The sequence below is a fragment of the Lycorma delicatula genome, chromosome 3 (genome assembly GCF_047948215.1).
Source record: "Lycorma delicatula isolate Av1 chromosome 3, ASM4794821v1, whole genome shotgun sequence".
Classification (NCBI taxonomy): domain Eukaryota; kingdom Metazoa; phylum Arthropoda; class Insecta; order Hemiptera; family Fulgoridae; genus Lycorma; species Lycorma delicatula.
The window spans coordinates 97,731,153-97,757,689 of NC_134457.1; the positions used below are offsets into that span (position 1 = coordinate 97,731,153).

At 28.5% G+C, this 26,537-nt stretch overlaps 1 protein-coding gene across 2 annotated transcripts in view; it reads right to left on the reverse strand.

Annotated features, from left to right (window-relative positions):
- The window catches only part of LOC142321806 (uncharacterized), a 140,811-nt gene that overhangs the window by 21,380 nt on the left and 92,894 nt on the right, over positions 1–26,537 (reverse strand). For both annotated transcript variants that reach the window (XM_075360208.1, XM_075360207.1), the window contains one exon: positions 5,340–5,443. In XM_075360208.1, the coding sequence (XP_075216323.1) occupies positions 5,340–5,435 (96 nt within the window). In that variant the 5' untranslated portion in view covers positions 5,436–5,443. The remainder of the gene's footprint in view (positions 1–5,339; positions 5,444–26,537) is intronic.

Consider the following 26,537-nt stretch of genomic DNA (forward strand, 5'->3'; position numbering starts at 1 on the left):
ATCACAGAGTAACAAGGTTTTAAGCCTACAATAAATAAATTGAGTTAGATTTGAGGAAGCTTCTTGTAAAATGCTGAAAGGAAAAAGAAAGACTAGAGATAATTGAAATATGAAAATGGAGGAGAGAGGAGAAAATTGAATGAATAGTGTAAAAAATAGTGAAGTAATGCAGAAAATGAAGAGTAGATAGAGGGAAATTTTCTGTCTGATAGACGTACACATGTATTGAGAAAGCAGCCAAAAATTTGAATACATATATGATCCATCTGGTTTTATGCTGTGGTTCAAAACTCTACAAGGTTGTCAGAATGAGCGAAGAAGATTTTAATTTTCAAGTCTTGCAGAAGTAATTTCTAAACTACAGAATAGTTTATAGTGATCATAAATGTGTTCAGTGGCTCAGAATTGTTCACTTTGGGTTTTCTATGGGCAATTTAATACATATATATTTTAGGTATAGTCATAATGAAAATTTCAAGAACTTCCTTAACTTAAAGCAAGTGCAAGCTTCAATGTGTAAAAAGATTTTTCAACATTTATACTATGGGCCAATTGCAATTCCACAAGAATAACTCAACAACCAGTTATATGTGTCAGGCAAAATAATAAGGAGCAGTATTTTTATTTTTATAAGAGTCTTGCCAATGGAAATGAACTTCACAATATTAGTTGTGATAATGAAGTATATTAATTATATTGGTATGTAAATCCTACCTGTTTTATATTCTATGTTTTAGAAAATCCCATAACATTACTTTTTTTTAAATCAGTATAAAATAATGTTATAAAGTACTCATACTTTTTTAATGTTAGCAAACATCACTGCTTACTTCAAGCTAACATTTAAATTTTCAGTGAATATGTTATAAAAATATGTGCATTAGATTAATATGAAATTACTGCTACCAATTTTTTTTCCATTACATCAGTAAAATTTATCCTACCATTTAAATTTCATTTTATTTTTGTTGTTTACAAAAAATTGAATGTTTTTCAGTAACATTTTTTTAAGATAAAATAGTAATAAACTGAATATGAACTTATTAGTGGCTATTTTGTTTAAAAAAATCATACATTGATCTATATTTAACTTATTTTGAATTTTTTGTATTTGTACCCCCCTCTAATGTAATTATATTTTAATTATCTTCATGAACTATTAATTAAGAACTTTAATTATAACTAATATGAAGTAGAGTTTAGTGAGTTTACTTTATTTAAACTATTAAAAGTTTATCTAGCATCAAACTGTGATTTAGCTCTATTTAAAAATTAAAAAAAGCATAATAGAGTATTCTAGATCTCATCTCCTGAAATAATGATTTTGGTTTTTTATTTTTATTTTAAAGAAAAAACAAATTATAGGAATTATTTTCCTTCTAAGTTTTAAGTCCTAATTTATCCTATTCATTTCATTTCTTAATCCTACTTATAAAGAAAATATCTATCCCATGGTTTAAGTTTTTCAGAGTTTTACCTTTCCTTTTCAATTACCTTACCTCACTTTTGTGTTATCATTGTTAGACCATTAATAAAATACTGAACAGCTAACACCCAAGTTATAGGTATGTGAATTTACTTAACTAGCTTTATTTGATTATCTTTATTCATATTGATAACAACCATTTCAGGGTGAATTAGAAAACAAAATACATAACAAATGATCTATTAAATGCATACCCGTGATAGAACTGAAAACTGTAACTGACCTGTAAACTTTAATTTAAATATGATGTATACACAATTTAATTAACTTGTATTAATGTAAGTTTTATATCATTAGTTCGTCATAAAATTATACTTATCTATGTAATTTTTATCTTATAAGAAATTCATATTCACCATTCTACTATAAAAAGGCAATCAGATTTAATAAGGCTAGATAAACTTGTAATTTTTTGAATAAAAATAATTTCTGAGAAATCATGGAATACCATGATTTACTATATCAATAGATATAGTGCTATAACATCACACTTTTAACTTATCGTAACAAAAGTGAATTAAGATTCCAATTGCAGGTAACAAATTTAAGCTGGCGCTGGGCTTGGGATATTCTTATTCACCATTACTTCACTCAGTCTTGAACAGTGATTAAAGTTCCCTTACACATTAATAATTATTAATTTTATTCAACCTTATCTCATTTTCATAAATCCAGATTTTTACTTTTACAGATAATATTATAATTTTAGAAAATATATACTTACAAAATATTTCTAACTGATATATAAACAAATGAAAATTTTTACTTTCATTCACAGTATCGTTCAGTTAATTGAATGTTAACAGATTTACCATTTCTTAGCCACATGTACTCATATTCCTTGTCTTTCATAGCCTTTGTTGCCATTGCACGAACAACTCTCCTCCTAGAATATAGAAATTCATTGACACATCCAGTTTTTATACATGACATATTCATGTGGCAAATAGAAAAATTACTTTAACACGTTCTCTCTTCAGTAGGTCTTCCTTGAAGCTTCTCTTTTAAATTATGCTATTGTAAATGAAGTTTCCCTTGACTGCTGCTTCTTTTTAAGGCAATGGCACATATTCATAATTTTTTGTTTAATCTCACAACCAAAAGTTTTATCCATTTATTACCCATCCAACAAAGTTATTGTATTATCAAACATAAAAAAAGGGTTATTTACCCCAATTTTTTGGTTTTCACCCCACATTTCTCAAAACCTACTGCCGGTGCAGTTCTGGGATTAATTTTATTCAATTTTTCAAGTCAAAAATCATAATAAATCACTAATTCTGTTTCTTAAGTAACATCCTAAAAATTTCAGTATGACCTCATATCACTGGGCTACCTAAAATCCGATCAAAATCGTTCACTAGCCGTAACTCGCAAACGAAGCATTTTAGGACATATGTTTATCTGAACTTTTTCATTAATATCAATTTCTCATTATTTTTAACTTCACATAAACATATGTCCTAAAATGCTTTGTTTTAAATCACTTCCTTAAATTTTCTGCCAACTTAATAATACATATACGTTCCTTGATGAGGTTAGCAGCAATGAGAATGCGAGAGATCAGTTGGTCATGTGTGTGTAAATTTTGCTTGTATTGCTCGTATTTCAAACATTCCCATAAAAAATAATCAGTGCGTGTATTGGGTCATTCATAATAGTAATCTGCAACAATAACTTGTTAGAGATTACCGAGACAACCAGTGGATAATTTAGATGGTCAATTTACCAGCCCTCTACATCCAATCCATTAATTAGTAAATTTTTCATCTAAGAATTGTTAACTTCATTCATGAAATCTGTTGGTGCTCCATCAAGTCGATAACACACTTCAATTTGTTTCACCAGTAAGAAATTTTCAAGCACTATAAGAAATTCATTGTTTAAAAATTCCAGATAATTTCTCATCATTGGCACGTTGTTCTAGTATGAAAAGGCCTATTAACTGGTTGTCGATCATGCCACACCAAACATTCACCGAAAATCATTGGTGGAAATTTCATTCAACTACAGCATTTGGGTTTTTTTTCGACCACCAATGTGTGTTGTTTATGCCATTATGGGTAAAAGTAGTTTTGTCCGAAAATAGTAAGAACGGAATTAAGAGGTAATTACTGTTAACCCATTGACAGAACTGCAGTCATCTGGTGTGGTCACCAAGCTTGAGGTGTTGAACTTTCTGAACATGAGATGATACAGTACATAAGCAATAATGTCCTCCATACTGTACTTTGTGGAATATTAAATTGTGTAGTGTTGTAGACTAAAGCGTGTGTGTTGTAGGACTAAGCTGTACCACCAGAAGAATGTTTTCCCTTTCACCATGTACCAGTTGATGTTCTGATGAAACATGACCGCTAAAAAGTATACCATTTTCAGAAAAATTATTAAAAATTCTACAAAGTACTTTGGAAACTACTCGTCCAAGATATCTACGTTGGTATTCCTCCACCACAGCTTGTGTACAACTTTTGTGGTATCACAAAATCATATCAGCATATTCTGTATGAATGAAGAAACGCAGCATTTTTTAAACAAAAAATTCTAAACAGAATTTCAATTTTTTTTAAATTCAGATTCAAGGGGAAAAATATAGGTACAGTTTTGGAGTACAACAAACACAAAAACACTACTCAATATGATTCACAAAAATAATTCAACACAATCAAAATTATGTCAAAAAAACTAAGCCATCTAAACAAGTAACCACAATTTTACGACAACAATGAGTAGAATTCAAACTAAATTGGCAGAATACTGTTAGTGTCACCATCCTAATTTTTAAAAAATCTAAAGATATAAAGCATTGAAAAATTGTAAAGACTGCCATTCTGAAATTTGTTAGTGTTAACACTGTAATTTTTTATTTATTAGACAACGTTGGTATAAATGTATGTACCAAATATTACTCTGATTTTTCACTCTGATATTGAGATATACATTTTTCACTAATAAACACAAAATGGCAAACAGAAACAAAATTAAGGGGAAGTCAACTTTTTTTCATAGGAGATTTTTTGTTCATTTTGAACGTAGAATCTGAAAATGCCAGCCCACCATTTTAGATAGACTAATATATAATACATAGGACATATATATATATATATATATATATATATATATATAGTTTATGACATAATAAATTTAGAAAAATCTATTTTATTTTCCTTGTACTTGTTTCTATCAACTTGTTTCTATAATGCTAACGTCTTTCATTTTTTGTTTTTTTTTATAAATGTATAATGTTAGTTTTTTCATAAAAATATTGTTAGTGCCTAACACTGGCTCAACATTTCACAAAAATATTAAAGTTTCTCTTTGGAATAACTTAACTTTGTCTTAAATTCACATCTTTGGTTTACTCACATCACAGCAAAGCATACAACAATATGGTAGGCTATACAAGAAACATAAAATTATCTACTATGATTATTATCTTATGAAGAATTAAGAGTAAATTGTATGTAATTAGTTTTATTTTAAAAGAACAATACAAGATGAAAGTATTCTAAATAAATTGCTATATTAATTCTGAAACTGAAGTTTTCATAAAATACATTAAGAGAAGTAGAATTTCAATATCATAAAATATCTCATTTAAATTATTTATTGCATCATGAGCACTTCATTTTAATTTATTATTTCAATCTGCAATTAGTTTCATTTTATTTTAAATGATTTTTCTATTGCCTTAACAGGAGAGTTACATATTCATTTTACTATTTGTATTAAGCCTGTTTTAGAAACATTTGTTGTTAGAAATTTCGAAAAAAGTTTGAATCTGAGTGTTTAACCCAAGCAATATTAATTATCATTAGTATTAATTCTTAAAAATAATTAGTAAATAAATTACCAGATAAAACCATCCTATTATCTTTGAAGCAGTTTCTAATGTACAACCACATAAACTAGCTCGCAACTCTGGAATTCGATATTTATTTGAACTCATTTTGTAATCTGAAACAAAAGGAAATTTTTAAAAAATTTATTATTCACATAAATTTAAAAGAATAAAAACATAATTACCTACTAAAACCATTTAAATAAATTGCACATACTGATAATATTCCTTAATACCTTAAATGTACTGAGTACATTTTTTCTTGAACTGAACATCTCTACTAGCTGCTAATAATGTTATATATGAGATCTTACTGCATTTTGTACATAATAATCTTTCTCATTACACTATTATGTAGCTAAATAATTGCCATAATTTATGTCCTATTCCTTTCTTTTATTTTTATTTTATTTTTTTTTTTTTTTACTTTTAAGGCTGCAAAGGACCACTTTAGTCAGAAAATTCAAGTCTTTTTTGCCGATCTTTTGGTCTTAAGTTCTTAGCTTTTTCTTTCTCCCAATATTTAGTCATTCTTAATGATCTTGCTTTACGATCCTCTTCTGAATAAACCCTTTTTGTATAATTAAAAGTTCTTACTTTAAAGATCCGAATAAAAATTTGGATCTGTAATAACAAATGTTAATCTTCCGGATTTATTAAGTAAATCTTCATAAGATAAATTTAATTCTTGCATTAATTCTTTTATTTTATTTTAATTACTTTTACTCTTGTTTTTATTTTTTCCCCAAACCACAAAGTTTCCAAATCCGAAACATTTTTTGATAATTAAAGTAATCTTTCAGCAGATTTGTTGAAGCTATTTTTTTTTCAATACAAAAATGAAAACAAATTTTTGATTGTAATTAATAAAATATTTGTCATGAATTTGGATTGTAAATATTAAGCAATCTATTTAACGTAATTGTTGGTAGATAATTTAAGAAATTAAAACTTAAATAAAATTTGGGGAAAATTTTTTTCTAAAATTTTAACTAGAGATTTCTTGTAATAGTAAGAGAATATTATAATCGAAGGATTGCTAGTTTAACATAAAGTGTTATATCAACCACATTATGATAAAAATGTTTTCAGAAAATGCAGTGATAAGGTCTTTATTATTTGTTTGTGGAATAATAAGACCAGTAGCATGTAAATTTGACATTTTCTTATCGTGTCCTAAAAAAAAATAAGTTTATATAAATTAAAGGAAATGTGGTAAAATTTAAATATAAATGGTAATGATTCAAAAACAAAAAATTTAATAAGTTAAAAATTCAAAATTTAACAAATTAAAGAAAAATTAAAAAGTATTTTTACAACTTTGTTTTGTTTTTTGTTTTTTTAATTTTTCAAAGCTTTTTCCATATTTTAATAAATTTTAATTTTGCTTATAGCAAAATACTTACACTAGCAATATTTTTAAAATATCAGTAAGCTGATAAAAGTTGTTGCCGATAAAATAACTGTTTTCAAGTAATGCAAGAAAAAAAAACCTGTGTTCATAAAAATAATAATAGGAATGCAAAAAGACAATGTAAAGAGTGTATTAATTGAAGAGACTATCAAGAATGATTAATACTGTCTGGAATGAAAAAAGATTTTCAAGTTTTCCCATTATTTTTTTCTGTAGTTTCATGCATAAATATTTTTAATATCAGAATAACATTATCTTGTATAATTATGTAATATAGTCCAATATAAAACAATGAAAATCATGAAAACATGTACAAAATATACTTAAATAGTATATTTACATAGTTAATAAAATGCACATTTAATTTAGTCCACCTGGATATATCTTACATCAGGGTCAGAAGAAAAACTTTTTATATAAAACAAAAACAAAAAAAAACATTAAAGTCTGTTCATTTAATAAAGATTAAAGATTAAACATACAGGAAAACAGCGAGCGGATCAAATTGAGAATCTTCTCCTTTTTTTAAAGAAAGTTTAAAAAACTAATAACACAGTGGTTGTTCTCAAAATATATAAACAAATATCTTTACTTGAACCGATTCTGAGGTTTTAAAATTTGTATACTGATGGAGCTTTTTGTTCAGATGGTATTATGGCATTTTACGAGCTGATCAAATAAATTTTCAGTTTCACAAAAACTTAATAGTTATATACTTAGTTTCATAGATGTAGATAATAAGGTATATAATATCTGAAATATTCTCAGGTAGACATAGTATTGCTGATCGCCTGGATGAATTCAAATTATTGTTAAGGATAGCATTTATGTACCTACAAGGGAAATTCCTGAGTGTTTTATTATATGACTTCTCGTACGACGTCTAAATTGATTTAGTTTGTAACAAAATTAAGCCATGTTTTATTCAGAAGTTCTTAATAAAAAATTAAGCTTAGATCTTACTAGTGCCCATAAGTATGAATCGTATAAACCTATATTTAGCAAAATTAAATGCGTTAACTTATCTGTGATTTTTATTTATGAACATGCAGTCTTTGCTAGAAATAATACTCACATATTCTTAAAAAAATAACAACATCCACTACTATAAAACCAGACAATGTATCTTCTTTTGGTATGACTCAACATAATATTTCCACTTAAGAAAAAGGGCCTTATTATGCTTCCATAACCATTTTTAATAAATTATTTAACTATCTGAAAAAATCTTTCCAACATTTTATTTCAAATTCAATTAAAGTATTTCATTTTATGGAAACAATAATTTCATATGTTATTATTTCATTATCATTATTTCATATGTTTGTAATTAAATAATTAATGTGAAAATTAAACATATAAATTTTTATCTTACAATCTGTATTTTTATTTATAATGTCTTATATTGACGTGATCTATACTATGTATATAAATACGATCTGAATAGAGATAATTATAGCACTTTTGTAAAATGAAAATTAAAAATTTTTTTTAATTTGTTTGATAACCTAAATAATTAATTTAGACTAATTTTTTTTTTTTAATTAAAGCAAAACATTTGTTTGATAACCTAAACAATTAATTTAGACTAATTATTTATTTTTGACTAATTGAAGCAAAAATCCTTCATTTATAATTTTTCTTATACCAGTTATTTGACATACAATCCAATAGATATTTTAGATAGCTATCCATTCCTGTCTGCTATGCTAATATTTTTATTTTAAAATGTAATCATTTAAACTGTCATAATTTTACAATTTATTGGTTATCTAACATGAAAACAACTACTATCTAACATGAAAACAATACGACTATCTTCAAGAGTATTCTTCTAACCAATCCTTGCTAGGCTTATTAGGAAAATAGAACCCAACAGAAATTAAGATAATGTTCAGCCCCAGAAGGGACATTTTATTCACTACAGCAATATTATTTGTTTTAAAATCATTAATCTCAGAAATAGCAGTTGTAATTGGTACCACGGATGCTTTACAAATATTATGGCCATAGAAAAGACTGGAATAGATGCATAACACATTAGATAAATGTGGTTTTATATGTGCAAACATTTACACAATAAACATCATAAAAAATTTTTCTCTATTGATAGCCTATATTTTTATACAAAAAATCAAATATAGACATGACATGACTTACTTGTACACCTATTAAATTACAAATACACATTTTAAAAGTACATAGAATGTTATTTCACTAATAACCTCTGATTATTTCTTTTTTTTTTTATTGTTATTGAATTATTACTTATTGCAATTTTTTTTTTTTATAATTTTAATAAATATTTAAATTTAATATTAATAAATCAATATACTTAAATTAAAAAAAAAGTTAAAAAAAGAAAAGGAAATGAAGTCTGATTCGAACCTATAAGCCTTCCCCTTGTAGATCCAAATATTTCATTAATTAACATTTTATTTGGCTATAACTCTGGAACCGATGAAAATAAGTACCACTTATGATATATCGTCGAAAAAGCTCTAAATGAGGGCTTATTCCTGCAGTTAAGAAAAAGCCCAAAATCCAAATTTTTTGAATATTTTTGGTCAAGTCGATTACAATAAAAAGAAGAGGTGCACAACTACGTGTTATAACAGTTCCAAATTCAAAATTTCAACATTGTACGGCTAATCGTGTTTGAGTTATGCGAGATAGATACGTGTATACGTACGTACGTATATAATCTTTCTTTTTCCTGTTTAGCCTCCGGAAATTACCGTTCAGGTATTACTTCAGAGAATGAATGAGGATGATATGTATGAGTATTAATGAAGTATAGTCTTGTACAGTCTCAGTTCGACTATTCCTGAGATGTGTGGTTAATTGAACCCAACCACAAAAGAAGACCGGTATCCACGATCTAGTATTCAAATCCGTATAAAAGTGCCTTTACTAGGACTTGAACGCTGGAACTCTCGACTTCCAAATCTGCTGATTTGGGAAGATGCATTCATCACTAGACCAACCCGGTGGGTTACGTCTCTACGTACGTACAGACGTCACACCGAAACTAGTCAAAATGGATTCAGAGATGGCCAGAATGGATATTTCCGATGAAATCTGAAAACCGAAATTTTTCGCGATTACAATACTTCCTTTACTTCGTACAAGCAAGTAAAAAACCATACAACAACTGTTTATTGAAATTTTTCTTACACAATGTACGTTACTATACTGTCTGAATTGTACAAAACTCAAAACTTGATTTTTCTTTCCACTAAACCTGATTTTTTTTATATTTTTATAATTATTATTTATTTCATTTTTCAAATGATTTTTGAAGCTATTGTTGGTCTTATAATGAGTATTTTTATTTTAATTAATACTTTTATTTATAGTCGCATCAACAATTAAAGTCATTAGCGACTTATCAGTGTAATGTAACTGTACCGGTAAAGTTATAGTCTTGAACAAACTCAGGTCGACTACTCCTAAGTCATGTGATTTATTGAAACAAGATTTATTCAACAAGAACATCGGTATGCACGATCTACTATTCAAATCCGAATAAAAGTAAACTACCTTTATTAGGGTTTGAACCTGAGAACTTCGACTTCGAAATCAGTTGATTTACGACGACGAGTTTACCGCTAGACCAACCCGGTGGGCATCCCGGCCACCGAGATACCCACCGGCTAAAAGGCGTCTTCGCCTTTCAACCGGAGGCCCGGGTTCGAATCCCAGTCAGGCATGGTATTTTCACACGCTACTTATCATTCACCTCATCCTCTGAAGCAATAACTAACGGTGGATCCGGAGGTTAAAAAAGAAGAAAGAAAAGACATTTTATTTAATTAAATATATATATATATATCCAGATTGTAAGATAATTAACTGTGCGTATATTAGTTGCTATATATTAGTAGATGATTACAGGTAATTAGTTTAAAAATGTAATATTAAGCGATAATAAAACAACATTCTATTTCCTTCAAGTTCTCACGGTATAAAGAGATAATCTGAATCTATACTTATCGACTCAAAATATAATTTAAAATGTTATAAAGTATATGGGAAAATTTGAAATATTTTTATTATTACATAAATGCAATTACGTTAATTAATTTAAAAAATGAATGAGAAATTTTTTCTATTGTAAATAGTTGTGACTTCACGGGAATATTTTCACTTAATCCTATACTTGCCTAAAAAGTAAATTAATTTTAAATAAAAGTAACTACTTTAGTTGTACTTATTAATGGTGAAAATATATGCCAAGTGTAAAGTTCTCATACAACTTTCTTAGGTAAATAAAAAAGAAAATTAAGATATTTGCTATTTATATCTATTAACAAACTTCACTAAAAGAAGGTTCTCACTTCGACTCATTTGTATTATATATACATATGTTAATACCTTACCCTTCACCTTATAGACCGGTTTTGATACTTCGAACTTTTATTTTGTTAAGATTATATTATTTTATATTTCCTGTTGTAGATTTTTCCATGTAACTTGATGATAGATGTAAACGATAAATTTAACTGTCAAAAAACGATTTGATATTTTATATTTATTTTTTTTTTTATCATAACCATTGCTTAAATAATTAAAATTCTTAAAATGAAACTATTTTAGAAAGATCTTAAGAAAATTAACTACAAAATATAAGCACATACAATATATTCGAACGCGCGCACGCGCACACACCAGGTTTATTCAGAAAGTTGTTTGCCTGACAGAGAGATGGCGAAAGTATGACCAAATGATTATAATATTTGTCAAGCTTGATCCTTTGGATGGCAATCCGCGAAGTTTCAAACACGTGCTTTTAGTTGCTTGTTTGTGGCGATCGAGTAATGCAAACAAGTTTTGGAATTTTCTGAAAAATAGATAAAATTGAGGTTTTGTAGCAACAACTCGAGACGTATGTGCGGCTCTTAATCGTGGTAAAAGAGCACTTTATTTTGGCCAGATGTGGACGTTTTGCTTGTACTCTTCAGTCGATCCAGTAGTAAAAGTAATACTTTCAGGTAATAAAGGTATTCAGGTAATACCTTTTAGAATAAAGTATTTTATTCTAAAAGGTTTAATCCCGACGGACATACAAAAAGAATTAGATTCCACTAATTACGGAATTTCTCAGAAAGATTCCATTTCTCAGAATGGAATTAGAATTAATAGTGGAATTAGATTCTATTCTCTTCCTTCGTTTTCGACGATAAAAAAGTGGGCTGCTGAATTTAAACGTGGTTTTACATTCAATCTTCATGCAAAAAAAAACCGCTATAACCGACGAATTCATCAAAATAATCCACAATGCCGTATTAAATGTCGACGACTGAAGGTACGCAACCATGCTAATATTGTAAACATCTCGATACACCGTATCTACTAATTTTACACAATCTCTTGTAGGTAATAAAACTTCCCGCGGCGTTTGTTATCAGTCAACCAATAAAACATTCGTCTGAACACATCCCAAGGATGTTAAGACGTATTTAATTCCGCTGAGTTTCAAAAACGTTTTATAAAAGTACAGGAAACATGGATTCAGAATTACAAACGACGTAGACCAAACATCAATGAAAAAAGTGAGAAGAAGAAGGAGAATGTGCACCAAAGAAAACGAAAACGGTTTTGCAGGAGAAGTCATGGCTACGGTTTTTTGAGTTCTTGTAGTTTAGACTTGCCTGACATAGTTGAGTTCTTGCCTTGTAGTTTAGACTTGAGTTCTTGTCATAGACTACCTGAAAAAAAAAAGCAAGACCATCACGTGAAAGTATTACTTTCACTACTGGATCGACTGAAGGGTACAAGCTAAACGTCCACATTTGGCCATAAATAAAGAGCTCTTTCACTACGATTAAGAGCCGCACATACATCTCGAGTTGTTGCTGCAAAACCTCATGATCTTGCTCCAAAGTGCTTCTACATGCTCCCTGTTAGCCGGATTCGGCTCCCAGCGATTTATTCCTCTTCTCAAACTTGAGAAATGGCTTGTTAGACGAAGATTCACTTCAAATTATGTGGTCAAAATTGAGACAACCGCTTATTTAGCAGAGTTGGATAAATCGCATTACACTGAGAGTACTAAAAAGTTGAAAAAATCATTGGTCTAATATATCGAATAGACTGTATTGAAAAATGAACAAAAAAATCTCTAAAAACTCTTGTTTTCTTTGTCAGGCCGAGAATATATATTCGAACCCCAGTCCTTCCGAATAAAAGTCCAAGACGCTACTTCTATTAATTTTTAAGTAAAATAATATTAAATATTCCTAAATATGAGGAGGCTGTTTTACTACCTTTTTACCTTTTTTATTACCTTTCTACCTTTTCTTTTTACCTTTTAGGTTTTATTACCTTTTCTATTTTACCAAAATGGAAGTGTTTCGCATTTGCGTTTTTCATAGGTTAGCGTTTAATGTAGATTTATCCGCATTTTAAATAAAACTAAATATGTAAAATAAGATTTTTTTTAAAATAATAATAAAATCGTTTTAAAAAATATAATCCGTAAAAGAATGCTGTCATTTTCTTTGAAGGCAACGCCAGATTAAGAGCAGATAAATTGCAGAAAGTTATTTTAAATTTTGTCGTCTTTTAAAAATAAAAGAAATAAAACAAAGAATTTGTTTTTTTACTTTTTTTTTAGTTCCGTTTTATTTTCATTGTTTTTATTTTCCCGTCTGTATAGCGCTATAGCAGAGCTATAGCGCTATAGCAGAGCTGAAGCTGTAGAAGGGAAAGTACTGTAATCGGTCCAATTTTGGGCATATGCTGTTTTCACCAGATCTTGACGTTTTGACACCTAAGGAACCCAAAAAACCGAATGGAAATTTTCCGGATGTTAATGTTCGTAAGTACGTGTGTGTTCGGTGTTGGCCTCTAAATCACCTTATATCTTCAAAACTACTAATTTTGAACAAACATGGTCAGATTACTTCTATATTGCGGCACTGATGTTATTAAATTTTCAACTTAAAAGGTCAACGGGGTGAGAATGTAGAGCAAGGTCACCCTCAGTATCTCGAGATTTCGCCTGATTAAAGTCATATTTCTCTGTTAAGCACATTTTTTACCAAAATATAACAATATTTGCAAACAAAAAAATTTGCAAAATCGCACCCCCACCGCAAAAAAATACTGTTAAGAGTTCATCTCCTTTGCAGTAACATCACAGGTGAACGGTAGAATTGAATAAATGAATAATATTTAAAGTATAAAAATGTAAATTGGTCTGGCTGGGTATCGAATTCGATCGCCCGGTTGATTCGGTACTTGGTGCGTTAAGCCTCGCGGCTACACCAGTTCCGACCGTTCAGGAGAAATTGTTTCTATGTAAGTTGTGAAATTACATTAGTTTAGTTAGTGCCGACCATCGCCGCTAGTACTGCCAGACCCGCTCGAATTAAATACGGTATACGGGCGCGCTTTAGTTAAAATCATTGAATTAAATAAACGAATATTATATCTAAATAAAATTATAAATATTTCAAATTAAGTTGTGTGTTTGTGTGTGTATGCCATGCATCAGAAACAACCCACAGTTGTAGGATTGTAGGACTTTCCCGGAACGCAGCTGAAGTCCTACAACTGTGTTTTCAGCCTTTTTTTATTTCTTAAAGATTTCATAACATAACTTATTTTATTTCTTAAAGATTTCCTGGTTTAGGCAACAGTATCTACTAGTGGTAAAAAGAAGAAAGATGAATTTTTTATAGTTAAAGTAGAATAAGGAAAATAAAGTAGAATAAAATAAGAAAAATAAAAATACAGGATCCTTTTAAATGTATTCTTTCCTCTTCTAATTTGAAAATTCAAAACGTGGTAATTCGTGATGTATTTAGAAAGAATATTAACTTTAATTGTGTTTTTATTAGAACGTGAGAATTATGAAATAAATAAAAAATTATGGCAAGCAAAGAATGTATTTTATTCTTAACTTTGAGTTTACGCTGTAGGGCTAGAGTAAAAAAGCCTAGCTAAGTTGTCTAGTCTTTGAAAATCAGTTAATGTAGCGTTTGAGAAGTAAAAAATATTTCTACTTACTTGAATAAATTTTCTAACCAGATAAAATAAATTGTCTTTAAATTAAACAATCCTAATATATATAATTTCGTTTTTTTTCTGTCCTTGATGTTTCTTAATATGTCTGATGTTTAAACCGTAGCAAGTAAAATTCTAATCATTGTGATGCAACTCCTTTTATGTCTCGATACGAAATATGTTGAACTGTTTCAACAACACAAACGTACTACTCAGTTTAATAATATTTCACACATCACAGATATCATAAAGGTACGTAAATCGTCGTACAAGGTCAGATTAAAAGTGTTATTTTTGTTAAAATTATTATTTTTACTTGACATTTCAAATATAACAGCAGATGTTTTTTTTTTTAAGTAACTAAGTTTTGTAACTAAAAACAAAATAATTATATATACTAACAGATCAGTACATTATTTTCAAAATTGAACAAGTTTCTTTAAAAAATGCTCTTCGTTTGTCTTTATTTTCCAATAAATCTTTTAAGTTTTTTATCTAACTACTTAAGAAGGTGATTTATTTTTTGACGTTTGCTTGTTTATTTGTGATCATGAAACTCCAGAACAGTTGAACAGATTATCATGAAATAGGTTTCAATCTCGTACGTGAAATTGGTAATAGGATAGTTTAAAGAAAATTTAATGACATGATTTACGGTGTTTTTCCAAATCATCAATTTTTAATTGCTCAAAAATTATCAAGTGGGGTATTAAATAAGAGGAAATGAAAAGATAAAATGAAATAAAACGCTATAAACTACCCAAGTACCATTAATTTATTTGTGGATTCAGATAAATGGTACTATATAAATTTTTTTATTTATTGTTTATATATACGTATATAAACAATTAAATGTAAATATTTTAAAATTCTTTAAATTAATTGTGAGCAAACTGTATGATATATTCTTTGATGTAGTACAGTGAATGAACTGTAGGTTAATAGATAATTACAGATATGCCGATCTCCATGGTGAATGGTAGCATCCCAGCCTTTTATCCCGAGTTCGAATTCCGGTCAAGCATGGACTTTTCATACGCAACAAATTTCCAAACTCAGAAGGTAAAACGACCGAAGTAAGTAAAAGTAAGATGACCGACATCTCAAAAAAAAAATTACAAATAATTTAATTACGTATTATGTCGTTTTTATTATATGCACATTCATAAGTGTATAAATAAATGAGAGAACAGTAAGACAACTAATTAATGAATTTATAAATTATAGACTTCCTTTGCAATATTATAAATAAATAAAAACAATTTTAAAAATAAATAAATCTGACTTCAAAACATTCATTAAAAAAAGCCCAAAAAGACAGATTTTTATTTCAAGTATGCCATATTGTTTTTAAATATTCAACACCCTTTTTTAATTTTGTTCTAAATTTAATGTCACATATATAGACATTTTTTGAGTTATTTTCGAAGAATTTATCTTGAGCCAGTCCAAGATATTTATCAAATAAAGAAAACTCAAGTACAAACATTTTCCAAAAATTTCTATAATTTTTTTTTTCACTAAGAGTGTCTTGAAATGAAGACACTTGCAAAAACACTGATAGCCAAAGATTTTGGCCAATCGCTGTACTCCCCCTTTATAGTTACACTGCTTTAGCAGCAATAGAGCTATAACAGGAAAAATGTAGTACAATGAAATATTTAATTGATTTTCGAAGTTGGTTCTAAATTACAAATAAACAATATTCTAATTTTACAAAAGAAAAATTAAAGAAGAAATTAATTGTAATTTTTTCCTCAATTTTTGAAGTAAGTTTTTAAAGGTTTATTTTATTCTGTATTTCCCTATTTCATTTCCATTTAATATTTAGTTAAACTAAATAGTAAATGATTTTTAGTTCAGAACTAAAAATAAACCCTTATAAAAAGCTCACAAAGACGAGAATATTATACTCATAAAAGTAAGAAACGGAGAAAACAGATGTGAGCTGACATTGTCTGAAATCAGGGAATATTTTATTAATTTGTTATACCAAAAATTTGTCCTACTAATTTTCTTGCAAAAATACTTTTAATACTAGAATTATGAGTACATAAAGCTGTCTGTGACAATCCGTTACTAAATTACTAACCAATAATGATGGCAAAAAGAAATTTAGAATATGTTCAAATAGTCTATGCGGATAATTCAATTAATTTTTTTTTTATATTTCCACCTTATATTATTTGGCAAAAATATTAAATTTTAAATATATACAAGATCAGAAGAAGAACTACGAATTCTAAGCAGTATCATCGAATTTTTTTCACTTGATGAAGCATGTCATGAAAACACTAACATTAGCATATCAAAACCGTAACTGTACGTCTGTGTTTGTCATCTAATGTAATATAATGAATAGGTTCATATTATAATGCAGTTCACCAGATTTTGAATGATTTAAATTTGTTTTTATTGTACAAGGTAGGGTTTATACAACTTTTATTTGATTTTTTGCGCTTGCGAAAACATATTATTTGCTATTATTCACGTGATTAATGTTTATGTTCGGTAATGCTATTGTCTAGTGGTAATTCTTTATTAAATAAAAATTGCATTTTACAAGGTTGTAACGAACAAGGTAGTAATTTATTTCTGAAAATTAGCTACTCGTTGAGCAATCTGTTGCTTCGCGATTCTAGTAATTGTGATGACATTGAACAAGACGAATTATTAGATATTATTTATAGCAATATATAGCATAATGTTTTGTGATTTCTATTTCCAAATTTATTTTTCTGAACTGAATAATATTAGCTTATAATATTTTAATTACTTTTTGTAAAATAGTTATGTATCTAGTAATACCTTATTAAATATCCGATATTAAATATCAGAATACTGATTATAATATTTATTGATCTTTGCATTGACACTTGATTTAAACTTTTAAAAAGCCTTTATTTTTTACTAAAATAACAAAAACGAATTTCATATTTTATTGCGTTTATATTTTTTGAGTATAAAAATACTGCATAGTATATATATTTCTTGTAAACATTTTTTTAAGTTTCATACCATTAAACTTGAAACTTGAAACTTGAAAGTTTCATACTATAATTTTTTTAAAACGATATAAATATAATTGTATTTGTATACTCGTATATCTTGAATTATTCCCAAACAATAACCTTAATAATTTAAAAATTAAAAAGAGGCCAGCAAAATTCTCAGTGGAGGAGCATTGTAATTTCAAAAAAAATTCCGGGTTGTATTGAGAATCTACATATTTTTTAAGTGGGTTGAAAATAGTAAAAAAAAATTATAATCTAATAAAAATATTAAAGAATGCAATTAAACAACAAATTTGAAGATTACTTAGTAATAATACTAATAAATTCATTAATATGATAATTAGTAAACAGATATAATCAAAAAGAAATTTAAACTGAATCACGAAATTTCTTTAGAAAAGTAATTTGAATTTGGTACCAGAAAAACAAGCAAAAAAAATTACATGTTAAAAATTTCATCATTTATATGGTTTTGACTGCTTACTAAAAAATGCTTTTTAGTGAGCATTTTGGAAAATTGGTTTTTACGTATAAGGTCTAATTCTTAGTTGAGCGACAATATTTCATTCACATTGAATTTTAACAATAAACTATGAAGAAGTTGACCGGAATCGTATTCTAAAATACAATCATTACTCGTTACATAATGTTGAAATTTAGAATTTTCGTACAAATTTTGGCCCGCTTCCTTGCCCCCGAAATTGTATTTTCTGAAAAATGGCGAAACACAGTTAATTTGATTTTAAAGAAGAGTCTAAATATCAAGTTTCACGACTTAACACCTTCGGTTCTCAAAATATAGAATTTTGATAAATAGATTTGCCCTCCCTTTTCACCACCTTATAGACAGAGCTTTCCAAAATCCTTCATTAGTAGGTGCCTACATTATAAAAACAATATACCCTTCAAAATTCACCTACCTAGAATAAGCAGTTTGAGCTGTGCTTTGAGTAGGTCAATCAGAGCACTTTTTTATATATACGTAGAGAAAAGATCAAAAAGAAAAACCAATATAAACGCAATTGTTTCAGGATCTACAAAAATATGCCAAAAATGTATGGCGCAATTTGTTGGTAAAGGTTTGGGGTGAGAATAGTTTTCTCAAAATTTTGCAAATCCCACTTTATATTAAGCTCAGTAGATGCGTACATGCTTAACTTCCTGTTTAAAAAAATGTCGGTACCCAAATTCTCCCCTTTCCCAAAAACCGAAAAAGGTTATCTTTTTATTTATATTTTTAATCGATTTTTTTATGTCTTCCTAGGCATAGTAATAGTGCAATTGATCAAAAGAATATTTGAATTTTTTTAAACTTGTTCCATGTACCATTACTTTTCCACTATATAAGAATAAGTAACCAATGCCACAAAACTATAACAACTTTGTTGTAATGTTTTTTCCCACCTTTTCCCTATTTACTAACTCATGGCATACTATTATGGCACCTTCGTTTGTACTTCTTTCCCGCTTTCTGATAGACACATTCCTTGTTGTCCATTGTTTGGCGGATTGTCTGCAAGAATATTTAAAAACTCTGTCTCTAAAACTCTTTCATAATTTTTTTTACTATTCTCGTGTAACATGTCCCCCTTACATCTCTCCATCTACTGCAGTCAAAGAACTACATGTTCTGGGCTATCGACCTCAATGCAGTACGGACACCGGTCGTCTTCAGCTCGACCTCTTGGAAAAAGGTAGGACCTAAAGCATCCATGGCCAATCAAGAATTGGGTGAGCTCACAGTTGATCTCAACGAAACTCCGTCTTATCTATCCACGGCTCTACCCTTTTAATCAGCCTATACACAGTCATTCTTCCTTTCGTGGAATCTCCCATTTGTTCTGCCATCGGCTCAGTGGAATATAGTACGTTTCAGTCTTCTTTTTTCCCCTCAGCATATGGAAGTGATCTCTCCAATAGATTTACTAAGGCGGAGTACCCGCTACAAGAGTACCATCAGACGAGACCGGTTTATGTCCAGAGCATACACGTAGTGACATCATTCTCGGTACGCTCTCTATAATAGTCTTGATAAAATCCTAAACTTAATCAAATGAAATCCTTGACTTTATGCACAACTTTTACAATAAACCTTTAATGCAATTTTCTTTTTCAAAACAGAATTTAAGGAAAACGTAATCCTAAGAAGACTTACCAAATAGAGCTTCAAAACACTATTACTTCTGTTTTTGTTGTACGAATAAAATTATAATTCTGAACGCGTACAAATAAAACGAATAATATTACACGTAGATATTCTTAAATGACATATTGACTAAATAAACAAAAATGTGATGTTGAACTTATATTTTGTGTAAAAGCTTAATAAGAAAAGTAATAAATCTTTCCAACCAAAGTTGTTTCAAATTTTTTTAGTTTAAAAATCTTTATATTTCAATTCGTTTTTAGCTGAAAGATTACAAAAACTGGTGCGGCAAGGGTTTTAAACAACTTTAATACCATTGAGTATTTTCCTTCTAAACGCAGAACGCATTTTTTAAAAATTATATCACACTATTTGAATGTTTGTTAATTTAAGATAGCTTAGAATATCTGGTTGCCTAAGTAAATCGACGACCTACATTTATGATACGAATTAGTTTTCTTGATCCCTTAGAACCAATTTTTTTTTCATATTATGGGTTTTTTACTGAATATAGAAAAATATATTTTGTTAAAGAACGTATGGCTATATAAATATTCTAGCTTTTTCTGATTTAATATGTTTCCTAATTTAAAATGACTATGCTTAACAGTATTAACATTAAAAAAAATATTAAATTCTGCAGGGAAAATTTTATTTGATCAAAACGTCAATCATTACAATAATGTATATTTTTGATGGGAATGAAGAAAGGCCATTACTACAGAATAATTTTCTTGATACATCTATTACGTTTTCTAGGTTTTGTACATTATAGGCGTATCAGCCTATACGTTAATATGCAATGAAAACTTTATTCACTTTTACTGAATTATATGCAACGGAAAGAAAGCTATAAAGTGTTAATTTAAACGAATTAGCTAAGCTGTTATTTTATTTTGAATGCTTAAATTTGTTAAAAATAATAATTGCAATTCCCTACACCAAGCTTGCTGGTGGATTCCGATAACTCCCATTGCGTCACAGGAGGAAATACAAAACCATCAAATACGCGATCAACTGCTTAGGACAAATGATCAGACACGCTCGCACTTCGCTACTTGAAGGAAGGACGTCCTTACCGCAGTCTTTCAGCCTCAGGCTGCTTCGCCAACTCCAAGAACTAGATCTGCCTGCCCCGAAGATCTCTGAAAAGGGAATAGGATGCGGCGTCCCAGGTTACGCGCGTCTCTAGAGATCGTATACTTACAATCTGAAAGTCGTAAACGGGACACAGGTTTCCAGTCTGTTAGAGATCAATTTAACAACATGGCCAAGACGTACAATGGGTACACTTTCATCTACACAGACGGGTCTGTCTCGGCGGGTGGATGTGGCTGTTCTATTGTTTTTCCTGACACCGAGATATTATATAAACTTAATGCCTGTTCTTCTGTGTTCTTTTGCGAGGCCTTGGCGATTTACTCCGCCTTGAAAGTTATCTAAACCCGTAGCGATGACAGCTTCCTAGTAATTACAGACGCTAAGAGTGTACTTGAGAGCTTGAACTGCAAACATTCTGAGTCCATCGTCCAGATTATTCATGATATCCTCTCAAGGATAAATATGGCTGTGGTACTGGTATGGGTCCCTGGCCATTGTGGCGTTCCTTGTGGGAACGAACGGGCCGATGAGGCTGCCAAGAGAGCTGCAATAAATGACATCCGAGGGCAATCGACATGCGAGAGAGACTTCATGAGATCAGTCCGTGTAAAATTGCGGACTCAGTGGAATAGATTCTGGCTGCTGAGTCCTCCCACGACATTACACAACATTCGAGAGAATGTGCTCGAGAAACCTCCATCCCCGAGCAACAGAAGAGACCAAATCATCTTAACTCGGCTAAGGATTGGACACACCAGGCTTACCCACGCTCAGCTACTTGGCTCTCCTCAGAAGATCTGTGAGGCTTGCAAGGTAAAATAGTCAGTGTACCACCTGCTCGTTGATTGCCCAATCTTTGGAACCATCCGACAAAACTTAGACCTGGGTTCGGATATGAAATTTCTATTAAACCAGAACGAAGGTTTAAAACCTCTGTTGTTGCGGTTCCTCTCCTGCAGTGGAATGAAGAATACGATTTAGTGATTTTTGTTTGATTTATTTATTTTATATTGTATTTATTGTTCCTATTTCTTTATTATTTATTTTTGTTCTTTATGATTTTTGTTGTTTTATATAATACTACATGATAGTGTTACTATAGTCGCTAATTACTATAATTGTTGATGCGGCTATAAATAAAAGCATTAAAAAATAAATAAATAAAAATAATTCCAGTTGATTAGTTAATAGAGTTAAGTTAATGGTGTTGAAAACTATAAACGATTAACAACATAACTATTATGACAGGAGTATTCGTTTTCTTTTTTTAATTATAAATTACGAGTTACTAGAATTCGCAGCCTAATCAAAATCATAAAATTGAATTCACAAATTAGTTAAATGAATAACGTGTTTTTATTACGTAATCCTAAATAATTTCCTTGAAATATTAAATTTTTAATAAGATTAATAACAGTTTATTAATAATTTATTATGCTATTTTAGTTATTATGCTATTTGGTTAGTTTTTGTTTCCTTAATTTCTTTAGAATATATAGTTAACTAAAATTAAAATAATTTGTACATTTTCTCGTTTTAGATTTAATACAAGTTGAAATTATAAAAACCATTTTCATAAATAAATTTTATCGGAGTATATTCACTACAATAAATACCACAAATATTCGAGTGAATTGAATGATAATCTTGAATTGAATGACAATCCAGAAATTACCGGAATATCTTTTGTTTTATTCAACTTTATTGCGTTAATGGAAGGATCTCTTTTTTCCGAAACGACAATATACATGTACACATGTACACTTATGTTCAAAGATAGGTCTGTCAAACAAAAATATGTCCTTACAATTGGACTACAAATCGTGGCCGGTAAACACATCGACGGAGAGAACTAATAGCGTAAAATTTAATCGTGGTATTGTTGAATCTCGATTTTGTTGTACTTTCATATGGAAAACTAGTGGTTAACCACTTTATACTTCTTCAAACACGATTCCTACCATGAAACTACATTACGCGGTAAAGTAAAAGTCAGTCGGCAATTCGATATAACAGATGAATACCGGATTATCATTTTGTATACAGTTCATAGGAGTACTATATACTATCCTTTTATAAATAAATCGTTGCTATTGATATCTTATAACTACTTCTAAAAAAAAAAAAAATAAATAAATATAATTTAAATTGTAATAGATTCACATTAAACAACGTAATTATTAAAAATTATTTTTAAAATTAAACATACATAAATAATTTTTTTTATGAATGGCATTGAAAGGAAGAAATAATTCTTCCACAACATTCTTAATGCAATTTTTGAGATTTATTTTCTGAACTTGGCGTTAAATTCTTAATCCATATCTCGTGTACACATAATTCATTTAAAATTGAGCACCGACTTCAAAAAATAAGTTTCAAAGATTCTATTGAGAGCATAGTGGTAAAGGTTTTTTTTATTCGGAGTCTGTTCAGGTTTTTTTTACTCTTTTTAGTTTTCATCGAAGCTGAAATAAAGTCAGCAGCAATTCATCTACCGTTTAAAATGTATCATAAAAATCGGAGTTTCTGAACAAAAGTAACTTCCGGACAAATAAAAAAAATACATGTCTAGATCATAGTTTTTCGTCCAATACTTTTTCGAATGCCTAGCATTATTAGGTAATGGTGTAGGACAAGAAATAATTTTTTTTCTGAATTTTTAAAAAAGGTCTGAAACGATTTTGATGAAATTTACTCCAGACTATCAGGAAAAGATTGCCTTTCAAACAAAAAAATGGTTCAAATATTTTAGTCGTTACGAAATTTATACGTGAACATCACAAAAAATATTAACATACCTCCGTCTTTTTTGAAGTTTGTAAAAAATAAAAAAGATTTTTATAAATGTCGTTAAGAATTTTTTTTTTATTAATAACTAAAAAAAAGAAGATATAGATTAATATTTCACGAAAAATCATAAATATTTATTAATTAAATTTAGAACCCATCTGAAGATAATTTAAATATTGATCATTTAATTACAGTTAAAATTAATCATAAAAAATTTTATCTACATCTGATTACTTAAAAGTAAAAAAATTCGACAAATCATTTTTTCAGTTCAATAATTTTAAGATGTGTTTGTAACTTTATGATAAAACATTATGAAATCCTTTTTTTATGTATTTTAAATTGCAGAAATCTTTTTTCTTTATTTTGGGGCTCTCACATTCAAGGAGAAGCATTCGGGTAAAATTATTTTTTAAGAAAATAATCCCTAAGAAGCGATAATAAATTTAAAAAAAAACTTTTTAAAATAATAAAGTTTTAATTTTCTAGCAAGGGAATAATAATCTTTGATTAATTTTTTTTTTTCAAGAAATAGAGTAAGGGCTATCAAAAATTAAGATTTTTACAATCCAAAGGCAATGGTGTAACTTGCGAGATGAATTTAAATTTAAGATGAATTTTTAAAAAAATATTTAAAAAGTATTTTCTGTAACCACAGACCACTGGGATGGGATGTACAAAAACTTTTTATAGCGGTTTGAAGGTTTTATGATGTAGAAAATGTAGATACAAAAACTACCATTGTTGAAGCAAGATACAGCAAAAAAAAGAGAAAAATATTTTAAGTCAATTTTTGATTGTCTATAACTGTCTACCAAGTTTGAAGGAAAATCGGTCCTGGGTCCAGTTATAAGACCAAACCCAGACCAAATACTTATGTATACACGCATAAACGTTCGTTTGAGAAAATAGTGTTTTTGTACTTAAGAACAGTGAAATAAAAAAAAAATCGTACATTATTTACCATTTATCTAAATCTATTATTTTTGCTAAAAAAAAATTAATGTTTCCTTAAGGCACAAAACTTAAAAAAAGCAATATTTAAAAAGTATTTTAACCGATTTATATACTTTCCCGTTATAGCGAGAGCTATCATCATTGGAACATATGTTATATCGCTATAGCCAGGAAAGTAATAATTTACAGATAAAATGTTTTCTTAAATATTTTTCATATCTTTCTAAATTTATTTCCTGAAGTTATACATTCTATATTTTACAATCTGAGATTACAAAAAGAAGATATTAGAACGTAGAAGACTCTTTTAGGTTGTTTTACATTAAAATTTCTTTAAACAGATTCTTTCTAGGTCGAAACCAACAAAGATAATGAAACTAGAAATAAAACGTGTCATTCGAACAGTTTTTTCAAACAAGAAAAACATTTTTTTTATACAAAAATTGTGATCTTTTCAGTTTTAATGGGATTATTCTAATCAAAAATTATAATAACAAACAGTATTATCAGTACAGCCTATTACAAAAATTTCTTCTTTTTTAATTCATTACAGAATTAAACAGGAAGTTCATGTAATTTCTTTAAACAGTTAAATGAAGATACCTTCTTGATCACTGATGTAATAAGGTTGATCCCGTACATTAAAAAACGTTTTTTTTTTTGTTTTCTTATTCTTACACAGCATTATAAAGTTAAAAATATGACTTAAAAAACAAAATTAATCTAAAAAAAATAAGTGTGAATTATACCGAAAATCATAAAAAGAATAAATACAATAATAATAAAGAATGAATTGAATTTTTTATTGACTGATTTATTATTTAATTACTTATTGACACCCCTTATAAAATCGATCTGATTTTTCTGTGGGAGAAAATTTGATTTGTTAGAAACATATCTGGTTACTCGACTGAAGTATGTTACTAGTTGAAGTATTGTATACGTATAGAAACTGCTAGAACCTATTTTTTTTTAAATAAAATTATGGAATATGCTATTCAACAGGGGATATTAATTTATAATTTTGAATTAGAATTCCTAAGAAACTATATATTTTCTATTCTCTTTTATTTTTTGAAAGCTTAGACATTTAAACCAAAAAAAAAATCAAAAAGTTGGAAGCTTTTAAAATTTTAGCCTACCGACGAATGCTTAAAATATAGTTTGAATATTAAAAAAATGTACATTACTGACTTTTTACAAAGTATGTGTAAGAAAAGTTACTTTTACAGTAAAAAAAAAAAAAGATTTTAAATAGTTAGAATGTATTTGGAGAGGTAAAAATATTATTTATTTCATTTAATAATTCAAATGACGTTAAATGTAAAAAAGTGTTGAAAGAAGAATGTTTTTATGAATCGGAAATTTCAAAGATTATTGATTTATTTAAATATAGAATCATTTAGAACTGCAATTAATAAGACTGTAATTGGTCGACCTTCAATATAAAACAGCAAGTAAAGAAAAAGAAGAAACATATTTAACCTACGGATTGACACTTAAAAAATGATTTTTTTCAAATTTAACAACTTTCTCTTATGTCAAATTTTTCGTATTATGAGTTTTTTTGTTTTTTTTTTAATAGGCATTCGTTGAACAAAAGTGAATACGGAATATGCTGCTTTGAATATATTAATATTCTGAAAAAAAATAATAACCGCTAAGTTGAACAGGTCAGGATTTTTAATTACGTCCAGGGGTGTACCGAAATGTCTGGGATTTTTAAAAAGTTGAAAAACTAATTTATAGAAACAATTGTAATGTTTTTACTG